This window comes from Gigantopelta aegis, chromosome 8, assembly GCF_016097555.1.
Source record: "Gigantopelta aegis isolate Gae_Host chromosome 8, Gae_host_genome, whole genome shotgun sequence".
Lineage (NCBI taxonomy): Eukaryota > Metazoa > Mollusca > Gastropoda > Neomphalida > Peltospiridae > Gigantopelta > Gigantopelta aegis.
In genome coordinates this window covers 47,961,952-47,983,585 of record NC_054706.1, presented here as the reverse complement: position 1 = coordinate 47,983,585, position 21,634 = coordinate 47,961,952, and the positions used below count along the sequence as shown (strand labels likewise).

The 21,634-nt window shown below is 38.8% G+C and overlaps 1 protein-coding gene across 1 annotated transcript; it reads right to left on the bottom strand.

The window, feature by feature from the left end:
* Positions 1-342: 342 nt before the first annotated feature.
* On the bottom strand, positions 343-21,355 carry LOC121379903 (diacylglycerol kinase epsilon-like). The gene is made up of 10 exons (XM_041508575.1): positions 21,230-21,355; positions 17,345-18,019; positions 16,022-16,165; positions 13,457-13,602; positions 13,062-13,116; positions 6,123-6,236; positions 4,841-4,912; positions 3,657-3,787; positions 3,076-3,187; positions 343-1,173 (listed from the first exon to the last, which is right to left on the bottom strand). Exons 2-10 carry the CDS (start codon positions 18,014-18,016, stop codon positions 1,012-1,014), a joined length of 1,608 nt encoding a protein of 535 aa, XP_041364509.1. The 5' UTR covers positions 18,017-18,019; positions 21,230-21,355; the 3' UTR covers positions 343-1,011.
* Positions 21,356-21,634: the final 279 nt, after the last annotated feature.

The window sequence follows — 21,634 nt, the reverse complement described above, 5'->3', positions numbered from 1 at the left end:
AAAATCTAGAGAATTTCATGATTGGTGTTTTAAGTACATGTAGTATATTTTTAATACCCAACAGGGCTTCTAGATTATGGTAGCCCCACTCCCATGGCTAGTGATATTCAATGTTGGGCTATTAAATAACTACTATTGCTATGCTCGACGGCTAGTGAATTTTTTGGGTCAAATGTTGCAGTTAAGTCTATTTTGTAAATATAAATATCCTGCTCACATCCAACCCCTCAATGTTAGTGTTTTAAACTCTATCTCCCTCTTTAGATAACATATTTGATTATTACTAGTATTTAGTAAAATTGTATTAACTTTCAAGTAAAGTAGGGCCAGTGAATTTTTTAATTGTGGCTAGTAAATTTTTAAAATCACTGATCCCATGGCTAGTGGATTTTATAAAAAATTCTAGAAGCCCTGAGTCCCAAGACAAATAAACCCTTCTCTCTTCTCTCTTATAATTTGATATAAAATCTATAGAATTTCATGATTGGCGTTTTAAGTAGTTTAGAGATTGGTTACCCAAAACAAACAAACCACCCCTTCTCCCTCTTTATCTCATACAACATCAACAGAATTTCATGATTGGCATTTTAAGTACTTTTAGAGTTTGGTTACCTAAAAAAACCCAACCCTTCTCTTTCCTTATCTCATACAACATCAACAGAATTATACGATTGGTGTTTTAAGCTGTATAGAGTTTGGTTACCCAAAAGAAACCCTTCTCCCTTCTTATCTCATACAACATCAATAGAATTTCATGATTGGCATTTTAAGTACTTTAGAGTCTGGTTACCCAAAAGAAACCAACTCCTCTCCCTCTTTATCTCGAATAGCAGCTACAGAATTTCATGATTGGCGTTTTAAATTTATAATTGGTGTTTTAAGTCTACACACTTTGGTTATCATTGGCATTAGGAAACACTGGCTTTAGACTTGGTTTTAGCTGGTACCAAATGAATGTTCCCAATCTGCAAACTCCTGTCACCTAATTGCGTATACTTAAAATAACTGATGTCAATCATCATCATCATCATCATCGTCATCGAAGAAGTCGTCAGGATGACATCCAGCGAGCATGGACGCGACACTGTGGTGGGTGATGGTGATCTCAGCAGGATGCTGCTCCCAAGGCTCACCATCAACCTGCATTGGAGCATTGCCACCAGTCAGGGTTATCTTCAAATAAAATAATAAAACAAGAAATGTTTCTTTGAGGACCAAAGAAGAGAGAGAGAGAGATTTTAGACAAAACAAATCCAAAAAACATTGCTGGGTTTTTAAAAGTAGGATTGTTATTACAAGCTTTTCATCAAAGAATAAGGACAGGAGTATTTTTTGGAGAAGAAACCTACCGCCAAAATAAAGGATACTCCACCCAAATAGAAGCAAGGCATCTTTTATATCAACTTTCTCATAGAAGGTACAACATGTACCACAACATTTAACAAAAAACATGAATATAGTGGACTCTTGTCTAAACCGGATTCACCTGGGACCGATAAAATGTGCCAGTTTACAAAGAGTGCCGGTTCAGACAGAGTTCGTCCAGAGTTACGGTTCTTGCGATATATTGATTTGAAAATACCATCGTAAATAAAACGTCATATTAACCAAACGTTTGGACCGTGTGTAAGACATTTGTAAAAGCAAGGCTAAGTAATGCTTGTTTTAGTGATTGGTATAAACCTGAAAGATATTGGTGTTTCTAAGAAACCAATCACACTCACAATAAACAAAATATGACGGGTCGTCAGTAAGAAGCGGGCTGGGACAAAAGTTCGGTCCCGACTTTTTAAAGAGGTATATTAACATTTGACTGTAATAAACTACATGTATGTGTTCAAACCAGAACGCATTTAAAACAACAATCAGAATAAATAACATTATTTTATTGATTAAAATCACATTAAAAAGGGGTCTGAATTTATACTTTTATTGTTTTAAACAGATCGGTATGGTGCAATGCAAGTATGAACACATACAAATAATAATCTGATTTATTTTGATACCTACACCCGTTCATTGTTTATTAACTTATTATGCCACCAAAGAGGCGTGCTTATTTCGTAACACTTTTGTTGGTGTCGTAATTACTGGGGAACAGCCGCCATTGTTTAAATAGTGATCACTGGCAGACAATAGAGGTAAGATCACATGCTGGTGTAGACAGAGCTAATTACTATATAAACTGTTCTTTTGTTCTTGAATTTGCTTCCGAAGTCCAGAATAGAGAGAATCCGGTGTAGACAGAGTTTTATTCCTAATAAATTAACTGTAGCTGACAGGACTTTAAAACTGTGCCAGTTTGGACAGATGCCGGTTTTGAAAGAGTCCACTGTACTTAATGGCTACTTCTGTGGATAGTAAAATATATACTTTTTAAAAAAAGTTAAAAAATTTTTTTAACAGTATCACTAGATTACATTGATTTATTAATCATTGGCTATTGGTTGTCAAACATTTCGTAATTCTGACATATAGTTTTAGAGAGGAAACCCGCTACATTTTTCCATTAGTAGCAAGGGATCGTTTATAGGCACTTTTCTATAGCCAGTACAGCACACACCACGGCCTTTGATGTACCAGTCATGGTGACATGGTTTGGACAGCAAAACCCCCAATCAGAGACTTCATTCAATCCTATGATGCAACAGCTAAATGCCAGCACAAATAGTGTGAGTTTAAAAGTGACTATTGAAGGTTCGCTAAATCCCATTTGCCCAATCGAGTAGGTTCAACTGTAACATTTGTTTGATCGAGTAGGTTCGACTGTAACTCACTTTGACTGTAGGGTCGACCGTAACTCACTTTGACTGATCGAGTAGGTTCGACTGTAACTCACTCTGACTGATTGAGTAGGTTCGACTGTAACTCACTTTGACTGATTGAGTAGGTTCGACTGTAACTCACTTTGACTGATTGAGTAGGTTCGACTAACTCACTTTGACTGACTGAGTAGGTTGGACTGTAACTCACTTTGACTGACTGAGTAGGTTCGACTGTAACTCACTTTGACTGATTGAGTAGGTTCGACTGTAACTCACTTTGACTGATCGAGTAGGTTCGACTGTAACTCACTTTGACTTTCCTGGCCTGTCCGAGACGAAGAGGTGACGCTAAACCAACCTGAAGCTGTGCGATATGGAAGGAGGAGTACAACGCCATTACTTCTAGCAAACCGTCATCATATCTGAAGACAAACAAATATATACAATTCCTGTTATTAGAAAAATGATCAAATATAAATATCAGGTATAACGAACAACAGTCATAACATCCATTACATCTCGCCTACCATTTTTTTCAGATGCAACTATAAACCAAGTTTCGCTGACCTAGGATTTATAGTGTGTGAGAAACTGATCTGAATGTGAAACTTTAATATAAACCTGTAACACAAATGTAGGTGCCATCGCCAGCGCTGAAAAAATAATACCTATATCTCATCTTTTTAAAGGCGAGACAAAAATGGATTTAAGCGATTCATCTTTAAAAGGAAAGATTCATCGTGATTCATGGCTGCATGCAATCACCACTCTGTCATAACATCCTTCAGATTCTGTGATGTACAGAGATACAGTATTAATTATGCTGATGGAATTCGTCCACCGAACGGGCCGATGTGTGACACTGTGACACTGATTTTATAGTGTTTTAACCTTGCTGGTTTGAAGACTTTGTCATCGTTAGCGAGGTCCCACGGCCGACAACCTCCGCCCCAGCTGGCAATGTTGAGTACGACCAACCCTTCAATCTCCGGCAGGTAAATCTCCTCATCATCCAGCTCCACCTAAGAAACCAATAAAATAAAAACATCAGAGTGTAGCCAAGCCATGGTTTAAGTTGTAATTCAAAGTTTTCTTTCAATCTACAAGGGGTGGGACGTAGCCCAGTGGTAAAGCTCTCACTTGATGCACGGTTAGTTTTGGATCGATTCCTGTTTGCCTATTTCTCGTTCCAGCCAGTCCACCACATCTGGTATATCAAAGGCCATGCTATGTGTTATCCTATCCTTCAAATTTGTATTACAATCTCTTTGAGTTTCAAGTTACTTCAGTTCAGGTATGATATCACCGAAAAGCTAATTAAAAATTCAAATAAATACAATGCTTTAAAAGAGTGATTACGTTCTATTTTATCTGGCTTAAAAAATGAATTTAATTACAGATTTTCAGACCAAATTGACCAAGATCCAGCTTAAACTATTCGATGTCAAACATTTGGTAATATTGACAAATAGTCTTACGGGGGAAATCCACTACATTTCTCCATTAGTAGCAAAGTAAAGTTTGTTTTATATAGCACAAATTTTTTAACCATTGGCTATTGGATGTCAAACATTTGGTAATTCCGATATATAATCTTAAAATGGAAATCTGCTATATTTTTCCAGCAAGTGATCTTTTATGTGCACCATCCCACAGACAGGATAACACATACCATGATCTTTCATGTACCAGTTCAGTGTTTCTGCCAGAAAGAAATTTTTGGGTATGGCGCAATGAAATCGAATGCAACCACAGTCAACAGAGTATGGGGGGCCTCCTCTAGAATGAAAATGGGTCAAGTTTAGGGTTAGGGTTAAGAAAATCATACAGTAATGATAATAGTAATTAATTTTTTGAAAAAGTTAACTTTAAAAAAATTAAATTTGGGTATGGAGCCATACCCGTTTTACCCTCTGGCAGAAACCCTGCAGTTGTGGCACATTGGTTGGAACTAGAAATAGCCCTATGGGCCCACTGACAGGAATCGACCATGCACCACTGGGCTATGTCCTATCACTCCACCCCACCTCCGTAAATCGTTAAATGACGAAGAAAAGAAACCAAACCACTTGTACCTTCAACTTCTTATGCAGGTCTTTACACTCTCGTTCCAACACATCCTTTGTTCCATATGTGAAGTAACAGAACTACAAAAAAACACATAATATAACTATATTTTAAACAGCTAGAACACTTATCTACACTACTATATAACAGCTTTTACAGAATATTATGAGTCTGTCAAATATATATATACATGTATATATCAAGTACACATTTTACCATTAAGTAGTATTCAGTATGAGAGAAAAAAAAGAGGATGAAAATGTTGATTTACATGTATTACAATCAATAGAATTTGCTTAATTACAGTGTAATCTGTAGAGCCATCAGATCAGGATCTCTATGCATTGTTATGGTTGTAAATGTATACTTAGTTTCAAAAAAAGGTAGGGGAACTCTAATAAGAATTTACAATTGCCAAAACTGTAAGGTATATTAGCTGTGGGGAATGGTTATATGATAATAGTAAATTAATTGGGCAAACATTACAACAGGTAGTTCAGTATTACAGTAGCTTTTATGACCACCAAAGATCTTGAAGGATGATTGGGGTCAGAAGTGAAATTTGAAAGTTGACGTTTTTTTATCAGTAAATTGCAAATTCAAACAATAAAATTACTAAAAACAAAACAATAACAACTATATGATCAACCGAATGAAAAAGATTGACAGAAATAATGTTCCACAGTGATTAATGGACCTTCCTGGAAATTGTTAAAATCAAGAATGACACCCCACACACGTGTATGGGGCAACTGCGTGATGCATGTGCAAACTACACTGTATGGAATGTGTTTCGGTGTTTTGATAAACAGACCTGATAGTTTTTTACTAGGATGTCTAATGGTTGATATTAACATTAATATTTCAGGTTCCCCAACTTTTTTGAAGAGTATATATATATATACATTTATATCCAAGGCACATGTACAGGAAATTGTGCTTGGGGGTTCTAGACTGTAACAAACAAAGGGTTTTTTTTACGGGAAGTTGGATCATTCTCCCCTAAAAAAACATATTTAAAAGAGAATATTTGTTTGGAACAGGGTAGATGTCAACCCCCAAAACCCCTGATATCAAATGGAATCACATACATACAAATATTCACAAAACCCCTGATATCAAATGGAATCACATACATACAAATATTCACAAAACCCCTGATATCAAATGGAATCACATACATACAAATATTCACAAATAGATAAATAAAAAATTATATTTATAACATGCACTGCAATGGGTCTACAATATAGTATATTTTTTATAAATGGTTCTCTTTGATAAACAAACCTTGTTAACAAGTCTGTTAGCAAACAACCATGGTGTCCGTTCTCTCCGCTTGTGGAAGTTGAGGGTGACAAGTGCATCAACTCCCAGTGAGACATAGTTATTCATGATCAGTGTCTAAAAAAAACCCAAATCCACAAAGATTAAGGAATTATTACATGATAAAATATTAACAAATAATTTGCTTATCATTCAGTTTACAGTTTTACACACACACACACACACACACACACACACACACACACACAGAGAGAGAGAGAGAGAGAGAGAGAGAGAGAGAGAGAGACACACACACACACACACACACATACACAAAATAATTTTAATAAAAGGCACATTGTCAAAGTTACAATCTTAGAAAATTTGTTTCTAATTTTCATTATTATTCATACTTACCCAGTGCTAGCACAACAAATATGATATTCAACCTGAGTCGTACCTACACACTGCAGAATTCTCTCCCTTGCCGGATATGCACAATGCTATCCTTGCACCGTCTACCTCTTTCTTCATTCTCTAACTTCATTCTCGGTTCAAAGTCCACCCAAACCCACCGAGAGAAAGCCTCATAGGGGTGGGTGGGAGGTATAGTTTGTTGTGCTAGCACTAGGTAAGTATGAATAATAATGAAAATTAGAAACAAATTTTCTAATAGTCTTATTCAGCTTACTGTGCTAGCACAACAAATATGCTATAACGGACGTGCAATGACACCGTTAGAGCACGTGAATTCAACATTAATGGGAGGAGGTAAGAAAATAGAGGACTTACCCATACCCAAAAAGCTCCTTTGAAGTAATGACATGGAGATAGGACAAACCACGACATACGGTAACAAGGAGTCAAAAAACTTTTGGGAATAAAAAGGGGCTTCCCAAAAGAAAAACTCATCCCCATGAAAGGGAGGAAAAACATCTCCCCAGGGAGAAAAAATGGTAGACAACACTACAAAAAGCCCATCCCTCAGAAAAGGGTGGAGTGTTAAACATGTCCGAAGCGTGAATCGATGGCAGTCGGACGGAAAAGAGGTCAACCCCTTTCCTTTTGCCCTGCGCACAGACACGACGTGTTGAGCCGCAATGACTGTCTGGATCCTACGCATACCGTCAGGACCAACCGCCATATCCCGGAAATAGAAACGGTCAAAAGTGTGCCGTCCTTTCCAAACCCCTGCATTCATGACCTTTATAATATCTAAAGAGTCATGAAAATTCAGGGAAACAGAAATGGCTCGGATTTCATGTGGTTTAACAGAGAAATTCCGTAACACATGATCACCCGCCATCTCATATGCTAGCTTGATGGTAGCTGCTATCCATCGAGACAAAGCATTTTTTGTGACATCACCAGGCCTAATGGTATAAGAAATAAACAATCTCTTTTTACCCTGCCGCCGGTTTTTCGTACGCTCCAAATAATACTTCAATGCTCTCACCGGGCAAAGAAGTCTATCCGAGTTGTCAGATGACAGTGTACGAGATAAATTGTGAATGATAGTAGGTGGAAACTCTTCCCCCGGAGACTGGTTTTTAGCAACACAGATAGGGTCGGTACATAAAGTGATAGACCCGTCCGAATTGTAATCAACCAAGTCATGCAAAAAAGCATGTATCTCACTGATCCGACGTCAAGGCACGAAGACTAGCAAACCTCAACGGCTCATAAGGCGCACCCTTAAGTGCATGTAACACAAGAAAGACATTCCATTTCGGAATAATAGAAGGTCGTTCAACCGTGGATTGCAATGACTTAAGTAAATCATGCAACACCAAGTTCGTAGAAAAGTCACGACATCCACACTGTTTAAGAGTAGTGAAAATCGCAGCTGTGTGACTTTTCACTGTTGTGACTTTAAATTTCCTTTCTTGGACCAACGCCAGAAAGTACTCCGCTAAATCATTGACAGTAGGTGATAAGGGATCAAAATCCCGTGCGTTCTCCCAACGAACCCACATACGCCAGTGACACTGATAAACCGACTCGGTAGATTTGCGCTTTGCTGAAGAGACGAGATGCGCAATTCTTGTCGAAAAACCTCTGCATCGCAAGGAAACCCTGATAACCTCCATGCGTGAAGCCGGAAGACCTCCGGCTTCGGATGCCACACCATCTGACTTAGTCGCTGGCTGAGTAGATTGGACAACACTGGTAACCGGAACGGGACTGCCACTAACAGTGACAGCAGCTGTGGAAACCAGGACTGCGCCACCCACAGAGGAGTTATCAACGTCACCTGACAAGGTTCCTGGACCACTTTAGTGAACACCTTGCCGAGTAAGACAGGAGGAGGGAAGGCATAAAAATCCAGTCCCGTCCAATCCATACTTAACGTGTCGTACTCCAACACCAATGTGTCCGGTACCGGGGACACGAACACCGGCAATTGGTTGTTCAACCATGTGGCAAACATGTCCACCTGTGGACTGCCCCAAACACGGAGAACCGCTGCGACCACCCCTTTGTTCAACATCTACTCCGTCTGAACAGGGGTATGTCGACTGAGGGCATCGGCTAACACATTCACTGAAGAAGGAATGTGTTTCGCCCACAGAGTCATCCCTAGTTGGTCGCAGAATTCCAAAATCGCAAGAGATTTGCGACCCAAAGTCTCCGATTTGGTTCCACCCCAACGATTGAGATATGCCACTACCGATGTATTGCCGGATCTCAACAGAATTCGACGGCGTCGAAGAACCCACTGGAAATGAAGACAGGCACGATGCACTGCCTCCATCTCCAAACAGTTGATATGAAGCTTCTTCTCGGAGAGATTCTATACCCCTGAAATGTGTTGATCCAACAGATGCGCCCCGTACCCATGCAGTGACCCGTGCAGGATCAGATCCGGAGCAAGGGGGTGCAATGGAACCGATAGGGACATGCACTTGTCCAACAGGCACTCCTGTATCGGATGAGTGAACCATGGGCCCAGAGGCACTATCGTGTCCCAATTGTGACCATCCCACCGTGGGGACAAATGCCACTGGAGTGGTCGTCTGAACCGTACGATCAGTGAGGCCCGAGATTCGAGGTGGCCCAACACCACGTGGAGAGATCATACGTAGTTCTTTGTTCCCCCATCAAACGTTGCACAGACGTTTGAAAATTGTGGATACGCGCATCGGTGGGACGAACCAACGCTACCACAAGATCAAAGACCACTCCGAGATATGTGAAAATCTGAGCCAGCGTTAACTCCGATTTCACCCAAATGGGAATAAAACCCAATTGGAGGATCGTGTCTAAAACCAACCCGACATTGGTCCGACACTCCTGTTCCGACGAAGCTGGGATCAACCAATCGTCCAGATAGGTATGCATTTGAACCCCTAATGAATGAACATGACCTACCACCACTTTTACCACACATGTAAAAGCATGGGGACTCGTCGCCAACCCGAACGGGAGCACACGAAACTCGTTCGCTTTCCCGTCGAAAAGTGCAGAAACTTCTAAAATGCCTTGTGCACCAGGACATGGAGGTATTTGTCGGAGTGGAAGTAAGAGGGGGACTCGAAGAAAAGGGTATTTGGTAACCGTGTTGAACGACCAACAGAATCCAGGGGTCGAGACCCGGCAGCTTGCACCAATTTCGAAGGAAATGGCGGAGCCTGCCCCTCACAGGTATGGTTGCTAACGGTACCTCCGAAAGCAACTGCCGATCGTTCATGTACCCTCACCCCAACCGCTTACCACCCGTAGGCGCAACACCTTTAGTGGACTGAGAACGGAAAGCAGTACGACGTTTGCGTCCTCGCTTATCGGAAGACAGGTTGTTACCTGGTTGTCTCCTAGTGTCAGGAACCCTAGGGATCTGAGCCGACTGTAAAAAAGCAGCCTTTTTCACAGGAGGAGGCTTGAACCCCAAAAACGTGGACTGACGTTTACCAGAGGTTGAGGGTTGAGTGTTCGGGACTGGTCGCGACAAATCCTTGTTTAGGACAATATTAAAATTGGGACCGAAAATTAAATTTTCCCCGTACCGAACGTGTACGAAAAAACGTCTTCGCAACGTTCGACGCACTCAAACCCGCCAGGTAATGGTCACGCCGTAACAAAAGACTGTTTGCAAACAATAGGCCAGATAACAGCGATATGCTTAGAGGCTTTTGACGCAGCCTCCAAACAGCCTTTCGCCATCGCGGGAAGGCTCTCGACAGCCTTATCCAAGCCAAATAGGAACGTACCTAAATGGTTATTAACCTGGAACCTCGACTTAGCCAGCCATTCGAACAATTCCAGATCCGAGATTGGCAATGACACATGCGGTGATGGGGAACAAGCGGCTCGCACACTAGCAGGAACGACCGCCGGATGTTCGAGAAAATCCGCCTCCAACGTCTCATAGGAGTCGGCATGAAAAATGCGCGCTCCTGTTAAGATTTTCCCCATAGGCAGTGCCGTTGGGTACTCATCAACTCCCACTCCCAGGATACGATCACTGCCAGTGATCAACGCATCAATGTCACAAAGTGAACTGTGCGCCTCCTGTGCAAGTGGTAAACCCGACTCCTCACGAGGAGTGACCAAATTCAAGGAACGGTTCCCGAAGGAGACATCCTTGAATGTAGGCTGGGCCTCAACCTGAGGTATAGCGCCCCCGCATACCTGTCGGACGTGGTCCCTGACAAAAGCCAGAACCGCTGGATAATCGCACTCCACCTCTACCTCCGAACCGAAGTGAGAGAGAGCTGGGTCAGCGATAGAATCCGGTCCAACAGCCAGGTCACTGTCCATTGGATCCCGAAGATCTACATGGACTCCTCCCCCTAATCGACACACACTTGGGGCAGCATCTCCCGAGACGGGAACAATAGGAACCAATGACAATCCCTAACTGCATCGTCAAACTGCTGTCGAGATGCAGATTCTGCTGGTTTTGGCAGAAAAGCAGGGTGGGGTGGGGGGAGAAATGGGAGCCACACCCGACGGTCCCGTCTGCGAAAGCAATGATCCCAACTGAGGCGAAGCGTTAAAAAATTTCACAAAACTCCGAAACAATGTTTCCTGAAAGCCTAACGGTCGTTCCTGCTTCAAGTGCGAAATGGTCGGAGTTTGCAGCCACAGAGTACCCCCAGCCGAGGGATATCTGCGAGAACCTCATCCTCTATCGAGTAAAGTCGAAGAAGTAGGGACCAAAGACGGTGCAAACTGTGAGGAGATGTCCGTTGCTACCGTTGTCACCAGACCCTTGGGGTAAACATATGCAAACGGAGGACTCGAACAGGATGAGTCCTCCACCCAACGGTAAACATCGGTCGGGATGCCATCAGAGACCGATCCCGGCATCAGAACAACTGGCTCAGTTCGAAGCAAACTGGCAGAACTCTCCTCGGGCCTTGAGAATGCTGAGGTGCCGAAGCGACTGTCAGCAATTGAAGGCAAAGTCGGGGCCACCTGCTCTGCGGACGAAGCAGTGGACCTATGCACAATGGAGTGCATGTGCTCGGTAACCGATGAAGTCGTCAAAACCGGCGCCACGACGACTCCACCCTGCGCCACTTCTGTTTGTAAAGGTAACCGTAACGATGATGGCGATGCCCGTCACTAACGAAGACGGCTCACTTACCACGGTCACAATAGGAGCCCGGGGGGGCACTCCCGAAGTATCAGTAACTGTACTCGTAACACCGACCGACGAAAAAACACACTTGTGTTTCGCCCCTTTCCGGACACTTTTCGAAGTGTCCACAGACTTATGAGACCTACCCACTAAGTCCGACTTGCCAACTACTGCCGAAGCAGCTGACAAGATTTTGCTGGTACCCGAAACCTGAGTCTGCAAACCGAACCAATCCCACTGGTCAGGAGAGACCACGTGGCGCAGATCTCACACTGACGGTCTTGAGAACAAGACCGACAGTCCGGACATAACGCGCGTGTGTTGACAATTGACAACCATCTCGCGCAAAAAATTTCCGTGCGCTAGCTGTCAACGAACTCGCGTCGGACATGGTAAATTCAACACAGAATTCCCAACTACCAACCGTATGTCAAGTTCAACCGAAAAACAAACACAAAATTACAAGTAAAGAAAACTTTTTGCTAAAGCTTAAACAGGTGTTACAGGGGGACTGCAGAATTGAGAATGAAGTTACAGGTAGCCCGTGCAAGGATAGCATTGCACATATCCGGCAATGGATAGAATTCTGCAGTGTGTAGGTATGACTCAGGTTGAATAGCATTTTGTTGTGCTAGCACAGTAAGTTGAATAAGACTAATAATATTTTCCTTTTTTACATGTAATTGTGATAAATAACTACAAATTAATTGATACCACAAATAATATTTGCTTAATTAACTCAAGATCAAAATTACCTGTAGTCCATAAACTGGTAAATTTGGTCAAACGAGCAATGTTTTATGAACTCAATTAATCAGAACATGACTAGTTTATTAAACAAATGAAACACAAATTGTGTACTCACTCATTCACTCTCTCACCCACCAAGAACCAAGGCTTCTAGATTATGGTAGCCCCACTCCCGTGGCTAGTGATATTCAATGTTGGGCTAGTAAATACATGTAACTACTATTGCCATGTCCGACGGCTAGTGAGAAAACCCATTGCCAAATGTTGCAGTTACGTCTATTTTGTAAATATGAATATCCTGACCTCACCCCAACCCTAATGTTAGTGTTTTAAGCTCAATCTCCTTCTTTAGGTGACATATCTGATTATTACTATCAAATTTAGTAAAATTGTATTAGCTGAAAGTAAAGTAGGGCTAGTGAATTTTTAATGATGGCTAGTGGATTTAAAACAAATTCTTGAAGACCTGAGAATGATGTTTTTACCTTACTGTGTACTCACTCATTCACTAAGAATGATGTTTTTACCTTACTGTGTACTCACTCACTCAATCACTAAGAATGATGTTTTTACCTTACTGTGTACTCACTCACTCACTCACTCACTCTCACTAAGAATGATGTTTTTACCTTACTGGGTCTGGAAATTAATAAATGTTTCTCATGAATAATGTTGATCTTCCATCTGGAAAAAATTTATTATAATTTAATTATAATTACTAGTATCTAAAAGGATGACACCACTAAGGAAAAAAACCCATTATCTTTACAGAAGATGGATATTTCAAACTATCTTATTTGTACTGCTTGTAATTTTAACAATTGTTGGGGTATTTATTGATGCACATGTATAATGCAATATTTCATATAATTTTCTTTATGCTATATTAATATTGATAAATAATACGACTTAAACCCAATTCTTATACTATGGATTCAATGTCCTTTTCATGATCGCATACACTGCATTTTCATAACAAGAATCCCAAAACATCGTAATAAAAAATAGTATCATTAATTTTTACCTGTCTAGAGAAACAGGATAAGACCATTTTAATTGGTCAAGAACATCAGTGACGTCAATATCACTATGGCAACCATCACCCCATCCAAGTACACGTGACAAGTCATTACCCGTTCCCAGTGGAAGGATGCAAACTTGTGGAGGATTCTAAAACAAATAGCATAAAACATGATACAGATGATTTCCAGTTACATGTCTATATAGTTGTGGCAGTTGATGTTTTAATATTGTGTAAATATGTAATTTGTTATTTTAATATTTTGCAGGTATTTGTCAGATATTGTTGTCTGCCAAATAGTATTTATTCTATTAGTTTTCTCAGGCAGGTACCCTTTATCTGATTGGCTAATAGCACTGCATGCTTTTCACGTGCACACACTACATGAACAGCAGACATGTTTGACGGGTTTTGACAGGCGACAGATCAGAATACATTATAGGTACAAATTAATTTCTTTCTTTTAGTTAAACATTATTAATAATATATATAAAAATATTGCTCACATACTAGCGAATTAATGCAGATAAATGATTACATTGTTTTGATAATAATATAACTAATTGTGCAAGTTCTAGGAGTTCCACGACTAAGTATAACAAACTACTAAATGTTTTAAATTATTTTTAAAAAGGAATCATATAAATATATTATATCAATAACACTTAATTCTTCAGCGTAAAGATATGTTTGTATTTTAAATATCAACTTATTTTAATATTCCCACTATCATAATTGTACGAAGATATGCGTGTATGATTTATGAGTGTATGCTGTGCCAATGTTTTATTTTGTTGCAGGTTCGTAAGCATCTGTAGTTTATGATGCTTAATAGTTTATAATTTATTCCCCAGGTTTTCACACACTGTCTTGTTGATCACCTGCATTGTTTACGCTCGTGTACCACATACAGGGTATGACATAGTTAGTAATCAAGCAGTTATTTCAATTAATTATTAATCTTAAACCTCATTATAACATAATTGTAATATTTAATATAGTAAAGTATTTTTTTTATTCTGACAACATTCCACAGTAATTTATTTTAAGTCAATTAGGTTAATGTATTCACTAAATCTTAACCATTTGTTATTTTTGTAATTACCTCCCCTTGGAATTAATTATTCCGATATCTATCATATACATGTAGGTGTGGACCAAAAGGTTATTCAGGTTTAGTTTAATCAAACAGATTGTTTGATTAGGAAGATATTATATTTTAGTAGATGTTACTTATAACCGTGACATTAATGGGATACGAATTGAAATGTTAATATATTTTTTTTTTAATATTGATGACCTGTGATGGACATATTTTTATGATGTTGTGATTGACATGTATGATCGAACTATTTTTATGAAGATGATTTTTATGACGCATACATGTAATTATTTATAATGAACGCCTATTATATATTGTATATTTTATTCTTGCAGGGCGTTGTTTGCAATGTCATAATGAACTGTTTATGAAGTAAATCATTTCCAAACGTCGTGACGTGTTGTTTTCGTCCTTTGAACCCTGTTACATAGTATTAAAATAACAATAATTAAAAATGTTTTTGGAGCATCTAATGTACATGCATAGTCTTTGCCAACCTGCATGAACATTGTTTATTGCAAATGATTTGATGTAATATTCTAAGAAGAAAAGTAAAAGTGCTTTGGAAATAAAAATAAAAACCCCACTATTTCTGTGTACAATCTAAAAAACAATCGGCTCAGAAATAAATAACTTGTGTAGAATTATGGTTCTGGTAATTATCACAAGTTTAAGTCCTCAAAATTTGTGACAGCAATCAGTAATATCACCAAAAAAAAGACTGTAAAAAAATTTATCAGCTATAGCATTTTTATTATTATCAGGTATTTATTTTGTTATTTTATGTATTTAATTATTGGACACTGCAAGATCATCTGAATTACAAGGTCTGAAGTTCTGACCGTACACGAAAAATGTAATTAAAATGCATGCCGTCTAATTAAATTTTTATATAATATAGTCTTTATTAATATCGTCCAGATAATTAATTAGTGAATCCAGGGTTCATACACCTTGGAAACAAAAAAATTCCAGACCTTTTTCAAGACAAAAACATATTTTTCAAGACTCATGTCAAGACTGAGAGTAAATACATCTCCTCGTATTTTCGGAAAATTTGACAAAATGGACATCTTTTTGTCATATGCATTGCGCAAGTGCAGACTTCAAATCTTCAGTAAATGTCGACAATTGTTAGTCTTGATTTCCCAAATGTACGTTAGTGCCGGGATTGGAAAACATTGTCACATTCCGCCGGTTTCATGCAACCAAAATTTTCAACATGAGTCCTAAAGATGAATTTCCATACCTTTTCCAAACCAACTCGCAAAAAAGGTATATTTCTATACTTTTTTCAGGTCTGGAAATTGGATTTTCGAAATTCCATACTTTTCAAGGTTTTCCAGACTCTGTACGAACCCTGTGAACCACTGATCAAATTTTTTAATTATCTTTACCTGTATCAGCAAAAAAAAAAAAAGTTGTGTGTGAATAACTAAGTGATATGTAAGAGTACTAAGACCTACCTTCAACTTTAAGTTCTCAATTGCATTAAGTACCCAGCCTATGGTTCCATCTCCGCCACACACCAACACACGCACTTTGACATCGGTCACCAGATGGCACCACTCCAAACAATTCTCTGGTGGAATATCATGAAGATCGATAACCTAAAAATATTAACATTTAATTTAACAACAAATTTGTTGTACCATGCTTAGGTTGATTTCCTGTCAATGACAAAAGTGTGCAATAAATCTGTACCACTGCACACTTTACTAACCCCACCTGTCACTGAGGCAAACTTCCTTATCGCGTCATGCAACATCACTTAGGCATGTAGTGCAAGTCAGTTAAGTACAGCAGAAACTTGCTCGTGGTATGCATGGTTATTGCACACTTTCAATGTTTTGATTGACAGCAGATAGACCCTTGAGACTATCGGCTGTCAATCAGAAACGTGCAATAATCATGGGGAGTCATTTAAGATTTTATCATATTGACATTAATTTAAGTGTCCGAGACATTCAGACAAAATGAGCCTGCCTGAAACCTTTTCACTATGTATTTCCAAAAATTTTCTCACAATATTAGTAATTCATGTATTATGTATAAACGGCCGGGACGTAGCCCAGTGGTAAAGCGCTCGCTTGATGCACAGTTGGTCTAGGGTCGATCTCAGTCGGCGGACCCATTGGGCTATTTCTCGTTCCAGCCAGTGCTCCACAACTGGTGTAACAAAAGCTGTGGTATGTAATATTCTGTCTGTGGGATGGTGCATATAAAAGATCCCTTGTTGCTAATTGAAAAGAGTAGCCCATGAAGTGGTGACAGCGGGTTTCCTCTCTCAATACATGTGTGGTCCGTAACCATACACATGTATGTCTGACGCCATATAACCGTAAATAAAATGTGTTGAGTACGTCATTAAATAAAACATTTCCTTCCCTCATGTATGTATAACTGTGTAGTGTTTCATTTGCAACACTATTCATGTACACAGCTGTTTGGTAGTAATTTATAAATGGTGTTATCCAGATTCATACATTTTCATTTTATTCAGGCAAAAATCAGGCAACTCACACCCCACCCCACCCCCACCCAACCCTACAAAAATGGGAGCCTGTATGCCTATGCATATTGAGCATTAATCAATATGTAATCGTTATATTGTATTACAATGAGGGTTTTTAATTCACGTGCAAAGGAGGGCTAAAAATAACTCTTTCTGAACTGATCTCAGAGGAGTGATATGGGGGGGGGGAGGAGAGCTTGAGTGATAGCTCCCCTTAAATAGTGTGGGCTATTTTATCACATGCACTGTACACATTATGTACATACATGTATACCTGAGTTGGATTAAGCACTGATCGAAATGTCCGCAACAGTTGTTCCCCTTCATTGTTTCCACTCTTGCGATTTGCCAGAACCACCAGTGGACTCCAGTGAGGAATGGACGGCTTCTTCACTGACTTCACGATGAGATGCTTTCGGCCCAGCCCCGTCCACATGAGCTCAATGCACGTCGGCGGGACAATCTCGGCCCTGTACTTGCCAAGGTTGCAGAGATTTGTTTTCGTTATGCACTGCTCGTGAACCGTTCTCTGACACCAACAACACCTCTGGTCGATCAGCTGGTTTAATGTCCCGCATTCTTCTGCACACACATCACACTGGCTGGACAAGGGGAGATTGCCCTGAACCCAGTGATGCCGCATCACCTCCTCTGTGGAACAAGGTGCCTTGCATGGCAGTTGCATGTTGGCATCTTTCATGCTGTGGTCGTCCACACGGACTCCGCAAGACTCACACTGGGCTCCGTGTATTATCTGATAGTGTCCGATGTTACAGAATGTGGGTTCCGGGAAGGTGTCCACCATGAACCACTGGTGGCCCTCACGGATGTCTGGGGCGGGGACTTCATAGTGACGCAGGCGGTACTGTCGGTACAGACGGGACAACAACACGATAAACACAATAATGGAAACCATCATGAAGATGCTCCATAATGCTGGATCCATAAGCTGAAATTACAGAAAATATTATAATTTTATAGGACTTCTATACATGTACATACATGTTAAATCCTTGCAGTTTAGAAAATCGCCTTAGTGGCATTCAAAAAGTATGCATGTACAAAGAAAATCTAGGATTTTCTATTTCAAAAAAATATAACAAACAAAGCAAATGTATACCTTTTATATGACTGATCATTACCCACCACTCACCCATTGTACAAGAGCACATCAATCTTTCACACTGAAAAATACACTGAATACAATTAAGAGCTTGGAGTATATATAATACTCTGTCAGTGAATTCCCCTCCCCTCATACCTTTTACATCCTTCACCCCCCACCACCTCACTCCTTCTCAGCATGTACATACTTTATGGATGGTCCTTAGAAAAACTACTAGTTATAAACAGTAGAATACATTAGAGCTGGCCGGTATACCGTATATACCATTCAGCATTGGTATTATGCCAATATCGATTTACCGTACAGAGCAAATCTCAAAATAAAGAAATTTTGGTACTGAAAAATGTTTTACGCTATTTAGTAAAGCACTAACAATATATCTGATGAACACAAACTAGCTGAAAAGAAGAGAGAGAAATATTGAGGGCCTTGTGTATTTAATTTTATTTAGACGGATGAGCGGATGAGACTTAACTCGGGCATGCATTTAAGACTAGTATACCAGTAACACCGCTCGATATCAGTATTGTATCAATTTGATATTGAATACCATACCGATACTGAGGTAAATTACCACAAAAATACTGATACTGAACCTGAAATTTTAATACCGCCCAGCTTTCGAATACATGTTTCGGGTACATACATGTATGTTGAGTTAAAAAAAAGCTAAATACACTCTCAGCGTCTCTGCCTCAAAATAACTATTTAAAATTTCTTCACTGAAGAAACAAAATGATGACTTTTTATTAAGTTTACTTAAGCTTTTGCAATACTGGCATAGATTACAAGGGCTGTTTCAAGTGTTTGCCTAAAAATAAATTATTGTTCATTAGGAATAAAACTTTATTTTGTTTAATGACACCACTAGAGCACATTGATTAATCAATCATTGGCTATTGGATGTCAAACATAATTTTGGTAATTCTGACACGTAGTCATCAGAGGAAACCCGCTATATTTGTTCTAATGCAGCAATTAAGGTATCTTTTATAGGCCCCTATGCATGCACTTTCCCACAGATAGGAAAGCACATATCATGGCCTTTGACCAGTTGTGGTGCACTGTATGGAACAAGACAAAACCCAATCAGTTGAATGGATCCATCCTCAAACAACTAACAAGCGGTCTGACTATTTACCCCCAAGACACCTCAAGATACCCCAAGACACCACCAAGACACCCCAAGACTCCATAAATATTTTTTTAATTAATTAAAATGTAATATTTTATAAAATATTTAGTGGAAAATGAAGTAAAAGAATTAATTTTAAGCCTTAATGACAGCCGATTGCTAAGGGAGATAATCAAATATTTACCCACGATACCCCATATACCCCCAAGGCTTTAAAATGTATATTATTTTTATTTTTAAAAGAGGTACATATTTTCTTGCTGTTGTTGGTTTATACATACACACACACACAGACTGTGATGTCTTGGGGTAAATAGTTGATTATCTCCCTTAGCAATCGGCTGTCATTAAGGCTTAAAATTATCATCAACGTCCCTAATTGCGTTATGCTTCAAATTCTGTTCACTTTGTTTTCTTGTGTACGGTTCGCGCAATATGCATCCGATTTGTTGTCATCGGCATGTCGTTCATTTATGAGGTTTTTCTTCACAGTTCAGGAACATTTTTATAAACAATAAAGTTGAGAAAAGTAAGTATATAAATACAAAACTTTACAATCCCCTAAAACCATTAATTTTACTAAGTCGTTTTTGTTTATTCCTTAAAATTACCGATATCGGGTCCACATGACTCGTAGAAATTGACTTAAAATGGAGAAAGATGAATTAACATTTGGTGCGTGTCACATGACCTCACATGTGCCAAATTAACAACGCCAAAGAATTTAACTTTTACGATTTTTAAGACCCCTGTTGTTAGAATTTGTTTTCAATTATTATATTCGATCTGCAAAAGGTATGCTACATTTTTGTGCCTCTAGTTTAGTGAATAATATTCATAATCCATTCATAACAGTCGTAAATAATTTTGAGTATATAAATTGTGTTAATTTAGAATCAATTCATTAAAAAAATTATATTTTACAAACTATTCGCAGGTATGAAAGTAATGCCTATCAGTATTAACATCAAGTGTGAGTGATGTATGTTGATAAAACGCGGACCGGACCAGAACGCTTGACAAGTTGAATTTTTCCTTTAAAAAAATTAATATATTAAGTGTTTGGCAACTGTGCATAATTAGAAACATATATTTTTTCATGTGGTTGCCGTAAAAATGGAAAATGACAAACCACACATGTGCAGTACGATACTTTTTGCAAACGCATGCGCCTGAACGCAGTTAGAAACGTTGCACCCTTTCCTGTTTACCAGAGGGTGTTTCACTTTTATTTATTAGAATGGATTTGTTTTATGTCCACATTGTTGATTTTTTACGTTACTTGAATGCAATTTATTTTGTTTCACATATTGTAGAATAGTATTTCTGTAAATATCGTATTTGTGTTTTTGTCATTAGTAGTTCATCAAGATAAACGTCTCCGGCACGATATTTATTATTGTGATGATAAATGTCAAAATTTAAAAAAACGGACCGTAGATGTTTACCTTGGTGAACTATGTCATTAGGTGAACGCAGTTTGGGACATCGATGGTAATTCTTTAAGTCGTTTTCCACTAAATATTTTATAAAATAGTACATTTTAATTAATTTTAAAAAAATATTTATGGAGTCTTGGGGTATCTTGGTGGTGTCTTGTGGTGTTTGGGGGTATCTTGGGATGTCTTGGGGTATCTTGGGGTAAATAGTCGGACCCACTAACAAGCACTCAATTTCGCCCCACATTAGCCTAGAATAAATCCATAACTCTGGTTGTATGCCTTTGGGTTGCTTAATTTTTCCATTGCCCAACATACATTATTATTTTATACGTTTACATATAGGTCTACATATTTTATTTTTTTTGTATGTAGAAAACGAAAATAGGTGATGAATGACAAATTATTTCATATATTATAATTAACGATAATATTAGCCTAAAATTTGAACACATATACCTGGTTATAATTGTTCTAAATTGACAGCCAGAATTATACAGTTGTTAACTATCGGTTAAAGATGGAATTGGTGGACTTAATAATACGTGTGCATTTAGTTATTTCCATCGATGACCAAAACAAAATAAGCTATGCAAATAAAACCAGTATTTGAAATTGTTACGCACATATACAATTTTATAGCAACGAACTAATATAACATTGTACCAGTCGGTAACAAGAAAGCGTTATTAGTCTGAGCGAGACTACAAAGGTTCTGCAGGACCAAATTAATTTCCATTGCCAAAAATGTTACCCAAAAACAAATAAAACAAAAAGAAAGAAAAATCACTCATTTAAACAGAATATCAACACACCCAAGCCGTTTCAAACTGTTCATATTCAAATGCTACTGTTCAACACGCT